Here is an 8,457-nt window from a genome sequence, read left to right as displayed (position 1 = left end):
TTTACCTGGGTTTTCTTTTCTGTTTTGTTAGAGAAAAGAGAACGGGGAAGAACTGATTTTAGATGACGCCATCGCCTAATTTACATACGAAATGGTTTATTAACATAAAAAACGCATTTGAAAATATAAACTTCTAGAAAGGATCAGGTCTTTAATTCGCCATTTTCTTATTCTTTAATATTTATATTTAGATAGGTACTGTATGAATTATTTTTATATTATCTGTTTTTATTTTAATTTTAGTAACATTTATTTATATTTAGTTATTCAGTTGTCTGTTTTGGCAGTGTTTTATTTAATTTAATTTAATTAGTTTATTTTTGTGTTATTTTAGTACGTGTAAAAAAATAAAATGAGAAAGGTCTTGGCAACAAGCTGAAATTAAAACAAGTTTAAGGTTTTTAAAAGTGACAAAACATATATATTAGTGCTGTCAAACGATTAATCGCATCCAAAATAAAAGTTTTTGTTTACATAATATATGTATGTGTACTGTGTTTATGTATATATATATATATATATATATATACACACAGTATATAATATACTTTGAAAATATTTATATGTAAATACATTTATATGTTTATATTCTTATGTTTTAATTATATATAAATATATTTAATATATATAAAATGTTTTTTTTCTTAAATATATGAATGCATGTGTTTCTATTTATATTTTCATAATAAATATACACAGCACACATATTATGTAAGCCAAAACGTTTATTTTGGATGCGATTTATCGTTTGACAGCACTAATATAATATATATATACCCATTTTTTTTTTTTAATTGTTAAATTTGAACAATTATTAAGTTTATTTACTCAATACTTGGTTGAACAATTACACTTACAAGTACACTGTACAGTAACCCCATTGCATATGAAGTTGAGTCACCTTTATTTATAAAGCACTTTAACAATACACATAGTTTCAAATCAGCTTTACAAGGATAAAAAGGAAAAATTGATTTGATGCAAACAGAGGGCAATTGTTCATTGTTGATTCAGTTCTGTTCAAAAACTGTGTAAGTTATTTATGGATCTGTAACTGCAGTTTAAATGCATCCATGTCCCCTCTGAGATACATTAAACTGTGTAAATAAATACATCTTAATGCTATTTCAGATGCAGATTCCAGAAATGTTTTCTTATGTTGGAATGAAAGACACCAAGTGCTGGATGAAGTGCTTCCTATTCTTACCCAAAAATACAAAATGGAAGAAAGAGTTAAAACTGAACACAATCTTGCTATAAAGCTGTATGAATATTTTTTTATATATATATATATTTATTTGCTTCTTTTCCATTTTGCATTTACTTGTACTTTTACTTTCAATAATTAAGTACGTGTGAAGTGAAGTGCATGTGAAGTTGAGTCACCTTTATTTATAAAGCACTTTAACAATACACATAGTTTCAAATCAGCTTTACAAGGATAAAAAGGAAAAATTGATTTGATGCAAACAGAGGGCAATTGTTCATTGTTGATTCAGTTCTGTTCAAAAACTGTGTAAGATCATCAGTTTATGAAATGAGATACATTCAGCTGTAAAGCAGACTTGTAATGTCATCATCCAGCTCAGTTCAGTTCTCATCCAATAGTGTCAGTACAGTTAATTTAATAATATTGCTGAATAGGAAGTGCGCCCAGCTAATCAAGCCAGAGGTGACAGTGGCAAGGTCAGAAATTGAAGGGGGGGGGGGGGGGGGTATGGGCCTGAGGGAAACCAGACTCAATCGGTGGTTCTCCTCTGGCCAAACAAGTCAACATGGTTTGGTTTAATTCCAAGCTGCATCACAAGTCATATTGTGGATTGGTATCATTTAGAATATTCAGGATCTGTGCAGATGGCTGTTGTGTGAATGAGGTCTTTACAGGGGATCGGTCTCTAGGGATTGTCTTGTCATGGTCGCCACTGAAATTCAGGGCTGTTGTGGTCATCAATAGGTGCAGGTCCGCTATCTCATCTGGATACAGACTGGATTTGGGTGTTCAATAGGAAAAAGATATACCGCCTACAGTCGATTTCGATATTGTAGGTTTTATCAACTGGCCTGAATTTTGACATGTCAATAACATAAAAATGTGTTAACAGAACTGGGCTAATATGGTCACACTTTCTGGTTCTAGTGAGAACTCTAGCTGCTGCATTTTATACTAGCTGGAGTTTGTTTATTAAGCATGCAGGGCAACCACCCAGTAAAGTACAACAATAATCTAGCCTTGAGGCCATTAATGCATGAATTAACTTTTCTGCATCTGACATTGAGAACGTGTTGCAATTTAGACATACTTTTAAGATGGAAAAATGCAGTTTACAAATGCTGGAGATGTGGCTTTCAAATGAAAGATTGCTGTCAAATAGTATACCCAGATACCTAACTGACAACGAAGACTTGACAGAGCAGTGTTAGAGAGTATTCTAGGTTATTGTGTGGAGATTTTTGGCCCAATAATTAAAACCTTTGTTTGTTTGTTTTTGTTTCATCAGGCCATGGGAAACTACAGAGATGACTACCATCAGAAAAACAATGAAACTAGCATGGCATGTTTTCTAATCTCTTAAGGGTAGCATGTACAGGGTAAAAAGCAAAGGTCCTTGTACTGAGCCTTGAGGTACTCCATATTGAACTTGTGATTGATATGTTCAATATGGATTATGTTTGTACTCCATATTGAACTTGTGATTGATACGAGACCTCTTCAATTACTGCTACAAACTGATAATGGTCAATTAAGCAATTTAAACTATGTCACGCAATTTCACTAATGGCAACATAATTTTTGAATCTATTCAAAATTATTTTTTGGTTGATAGTGTCAAATGCAGCACTGAGGTCCAGTAATACTAACTCTGGTACAGTAACGAGAGCACTACTGTGATTAGGTATTAATGCTGACTGTAAATCCTTGCAGATGCAGTTGTGAGGATTCTGCCTTGTAGTATTTTTAAAAGACAATGGACATTTGAGACTGGCCTGTAGTTGACTAATTCTCGAGGCTCAAGTTATGTTTTTATAATGAGAGGCTTACATATTCTGATGACACTGATGAATTAATAATGTTAAGGAGAGGATCTATTTAAAAAATTTAGACTTTTTCTCCTATAGCAAAGAATGAATGGAAGAATGAATACCTATGTTTGTTTGTTTTCTTCAAAAATAGTCAAAAGTTAAGCAGATCTAGCAGTTCTTAAGGCCTTTATACAGGCATAAACACTATCCTTCTACACAATTCGAAATACTTTGTTTTATTTTCTTCTCTGCTCTCTTTAGGGCACAAGTGGGCTCAGATCTGAATAGATTTAACATGACAGATATTGCATGTATGCCGCAAACTTGTTCAAAGAGTAGTAGAGTAAAAACTATTAAAACTGTATTGTTAATGCAAACAAAGTGTTGCATTACACCCTTTTAATTTTTCTCAACCAAACACAATTGCACATTTTCCAGACTTATCTTATGATATTCAGATTCCAGAGAGGTACATCAGTATACATTAGAAAATTCAATATAAAACCATTACTTTTTTAAAAAAAATAGACACATTTAAACATCATGTGTGTCGTTTTTATATAACCGTACTGTAAAGCATGTGGCATCCAGTGAATTTTGGCTGGCAAAATTTGTGGCTTTTTAAATTTACATATACATGGACAAAAAGGATATGTTGCACTGTTAGTCAGTGATAAGGTGTGCAGGTTTAACTGGTGGGCAGACAGACACATTCCAGCAGAGCAGTTCATCACTAAATATTGTACAAGGATAATGAATGCACAATTAAAGGGTGTAAGAAGTGCCTGTGATGGTGTGAAATCAGTCCCAGGTGGGATTAAAAGTAGCTTTGCAGTGGTTCACCAAGGATAGTCTCCATTTCATGAATGACCTTCTGCACCTGTTGCTCCACTTCCTCACATTCATCTGTGAAACAAAGAATAATTCAATTCTAAATTTTGGAATATTTTTGATTGTTAAAGAAACCGATCTAAGTGTTCTTAAAATGCAGCAAGTCTCAAAGCAACAACAAAGATAACATTAGGTAAAACAGTGTACTTTATTTACAAAAACGTGTGCCCATTTGCTTAATGTTCTTACCCTCCATAAGCTCAGCCAGAAATGGGATTGTCTCTGGCAGAAGAACCATGTAGTTCTCCCTCAGCTTGTTTGCCAACTCCAGCAGCATGACAAGTGCAGAGAAACGCACCTGAACAAAAAGGCAAACATCATCATTTATTTTCTCTTCTGCATTCACAATATATTTACGCAAAGACAAATCAAACCACATATTAGAAATTAAATTAAGAGATTAAAGGCAGTAATTTTAATAATTCCCACAAACTCATAATATCCTTCATAATGCAGGATATTCAAATAATCAAACATGATCAGCTACGAAAAAGCAAAAGGAAAGACATGTTTTTTCAATTTCAATATCACTACATAATAATAATAATTTTATTTTACAGAACAACATTAAAGTTACAATAGCCTACTAATATTTATGCCTGTCTTTATTTCTTTGCTTTTAAATGTTAAACTAGAGCTTTTAGATTGGTGTAAAACCTCAAATCTTCTGCTTTGTGGATTTAAGAACTATTCTCATTACAAATTTGTGAAGAGGGTTGGTACTGGAAAAAACTGGATCATGATTGCATATAAATAGACACAATGTAGCTCTTCACTCTAAAAGATGTGGCCATTGATTGCCTGGTTGGCGAGTATCATCGTTTCGTATACTCTGCTGCAACACCAAATTTTACTCTTATTGGGCACTCGCCTAGTGTTCATTTTAAATCTGAGATAAGATGCCACAGGTATTTCACCAACAGCCTCAAGATGGCGCAACAAAATTCATTCACAATTCACCCTGATAATTCATGCACGATATGGTTCCATATACATTTACAGGTACACAATACAAAACGTATAGCACTTGTTTACATTTATTCATTTAGCAGGTTCTTTATCCAAATCGACTTACAAATGAGGAATAACCAGCAATCTGTCCCAAATTTGTCACTTTTGAATACAGTGTGAATATGCGGCAACTCTATATACATACTCAAATTTCACACCCACAGATTAACCCCCTAAATTAAACATCATAAAAGATTTATCAACAAGGTTCCTTCTCAGGATTTCATCTGTACTCTGTTACAATTCTTTCAAATTTAATCAGTTTTTAATACATAACTATTACGACTTCTTGACTAATTGTGATTTTGTAAGTAGGCATTAGTATTGTTCCTATTCAAAAATAAAAATATATATACAGATTTTCAGAACTGAATTGTGGGCCCTTTAAAATTGTACCACATACATCACTTCAGCTCTATCTCTGTATGTTTATACCTCTAATTTAGCATTTGCATACCTTGGGTGACCTGTGTCGTGTCTTGAGAAGAATCTGATAATTGAGAACTTTCCACTGTGAGTCATCTCCCATGGCAATGGCAAACTGGGCAATACAGGGTACCAAATGCTTGGTAATGTGGGTCTTGTAGATCTCGTCTCCTCCTAGCATGTTCTCCAACTTCACACACATTAAAAAACATGATTAGATGCCACATTGACAAGAAAAACTTGTCAATGTCATTAATATAATGCACAGTTTTGATCTAACAGCTATAAAAAAAAAAAGTCAAATAGTGTAAACATGTAAAAGGTAATAAAATCTAAGTTACCAAACATTATTTATGTTTTTGTTCAAGGTTTTTTTTATTTTTCACATTATACAGACATAGAAAAACAAAAGTAACTAACCCCCCTTCCCAAAAAAACAGACAATATATATAATAAGACAATATATATAATCAATCGTCCATAAAGAAAAAATAAAATACATGAATTAAAGATATAATAGTTCCCTAGTTCTATAAAAGTTCCCTTTCTTTTACATTGCTATATTGTGTGCTTCCATTTCCTCCACAAAAGTTAAAAAAGGCTGCCAGATATTACAGAATGTCCCAAAAGACCCTCTGATTGTATGTCTGATTTTCTCCAACTTAAGATGACCCATGATTTCTCTTATCCAGTGGTTATGTGTCGGTGGAATAGGGTCCTTCCATTTGAACAATATCAGTCTCCTAGCCAAAAGAGAGCCAAAGGCCAACATGTTGATTTCTCTTGTGTTGAGAAGAGTGTTTTCAGGGGCCACACCAAACAATGCAAGAAATGGGGATGGTTCTACTACCTCTCCAAATATCCCAGAAAAGGTCTCAAAAAAATTAATCCAGAACATGTAAAGCCTTGGACATGTCCAGAACATGTGCAGCAAAGTGGTGGGAGCCTGCCTACATCGATCGCATATGGGGTCTATGTCAGCCTTAATCTTAGAAAGTCTGACCTTAGACCAGTGCAGACGATGAACAATTTTGAATTGTATTACAGCATGTCTAAGGCATATAGATGATGAAAAAAATCCTTGTGTATTATTTTGTGCCAAATTTCCTCTGAGATTGGTTCATTTAAATCTGTCTCCCATTTATTTTTAAGTAGGTCTAAGGGTGTTGAATCATACATGTTCAGTAGTTCGTAAATCTTACTTATAGTCTGTTTTTGACTGATTTACAGTCAAAGATTGAGTCTATTAATGAAATGGGAGGGCATGATGGAAAATCGTTAGAATTCAATGCTACAAAATTCCGGAGCTGCAAGTACCAATAGAACGGCGCTTTGGGTATGTCATATTTCTGTACCAGCTGTTCAAAGGAGGCAAAGTTTCCATCCATATAAAGATCAGACAGTGAGATCACAACCTTTCTAGCCCAGGCATCAAAAGCTTTGTCCATCATTGATGGGGCAAACATGTAATTTTTTATGATTGGTACAGCTTGCAATAGACCTTTAAGGGAAAAGGACTGTCTAATCCGATTCCATATTTTAATTGAATGTATAACAACCGGATTAGAAGTCAAGCTAGAGATGGGCTGTGAAAATGGCAGTCTACAACACAATAAGGCTGTCAGTGAGGTGGGCCCAACTGAAGCCCCCTCCAGAATTAACCATACAGGGGCAGAGGTGTCATTATTTATCCAGTATAACAATGCTCTTATGTTGGCTGCCCAATAGTAATACATGAAGTTTGGGAGTGCCATCCCTCCCTTTGCACGAGGCCTCTGCAGTATACTTCTTTTTATCCTTGGTGTTTTTTTGTTCCAAATAAAGGCCGATATCTGATTATTTAGTTTGAAGAAGAAAGATTTTGTTAAAAAAAATGGAAGACACTGAAAAATATACAAAAACTTGGGCAGAACATTCATCTTTACCGCATTAATTCTTCCACCCATTGACAGAGACAGGTGGTCCCAGCGTTCAAGCTCTTGCTTCAAATTGGATACGAGAGAGGCTGATAATTGGCCAGATATTTTGCCAAATTCTGTAAGTAGATTCAACAAATTATAACATAACATCCGCATACAGCAAGCTCTTATGTTCCAATCCTGCCCGCTGAATACCCTTGATGTCAGCTCCTTGTCTCAAAGCTAGAGCAAGTGGTTCCATTGCAACTGCAAATAAAAGTGGGGACAAAGGACAACCCTATCTCGTGCCGCGTTGAAGCTCAAAGTAAGCAGATATATTATTGTTAGTGCGTATAGCAGCCAGTGGAGATGCATATAAAAGTTTGATCCAAGATATAAACTTGTAGCCAAATCCAAACCTCTGTAGTGTGTCAAAAAGATAGCCCCACTCCACCCGGTCAAACGCTTTTCAGCATTCAGTGAAAGCACTACCTCTAGTGTATATGAAACCTATAAACGTCACAACATGACATCAAATGAAAATTAAAATGGACATCTGTCAGAATAAGTCTGGTAGTTAAACACAAATGATAACCCCACCTTTAACACCCGCAAGAACAAGGTGAGCACAATACCCCTCCAAAACAAATCCACACACTAAGTGTTTGTGTTAGGGAACTCTTTAGAGACAACAGCTCAGGCTCCGCCAAACCCTCCATGTTAAGGTAACTCAAACAGCGCTTTACGCTATTATAACATAAACTCTGCTGTATAAGACAGTAGTAATAATAATAATAATAAAAAAAGTTAAAATAAAAAAAAGAGCCTGAGGACAATGGCAAAAACAATGACAATATTATATGCTTCCCTCAAGATGTTGTGGCCGAGGATCACAAGCTCAAATCTAAAAGGTGACCAAAATTATCTATCAAGAAAGACAAATAGATTAGAGGAGGACAGGAAGCTTTAACAGTGCACTTACAACACTAACTGGTGATATTAATAACTGCAGCAAAACCATTTAAACAAATATTGTCCTGTCAATGTTGTTCTTGAGATTAATCAGAACATCCTTTGCTCATGACTGAGTAACAAAGTTTTATTTATTTGAACTATGAAAATGTCAACTTTTCTGGGGGTTATTCCATTTGACACCATGCCGCTGTGTGTGCCATCAATATTAATCAAACAACAAAACACAAAGAGAAAA

General features: G+C 34.6%; 1 protein-coding gene across 1 annotated transcript in view; it reads right to left on the bottom strand.

Moving 5' to 3' along the window:
- Positions 1-3,376: 3,376 nt before the first annotated feature.
- The window catches only part of LOC306852482 (HEAT repeat-containing protein 1-like), a 36,728-nt gene continuing 31,647 nt past the window's right edge, over positions 3,377-8,457 (bottom strand). The window contains 3 exon segments of the mRNA XM_079389356.1: positions 3,377-3,927; positions 4,102-4,210; positions 5,381-5,539. Coding sequence (XP_079245482.1) covers positions 3,839-3,927; positions 4,102-4,210; positions 5,381-5,539 — 357 coding nt within the window. The 3' untranslated portion in view covers positions 3,377-3,838.

Source organism: Barbus barbus (assembly GCF_936440315.1).
Source record: "Barbus barbus genome assembly, chromosome: 32".
In the NCBI taxonomy this organism is placed as follows: Eukaryota; Metazoa; Chordata; class Actinopteri; order Cypriniformes; family Cyprinidae; genus Barbus; species Barbus barbus.
The sequence above is the reverse complement of the archived record's forward strand: the minus strand, read 5'-3'. Positions and strand labels throughout refer to the sequence as shown.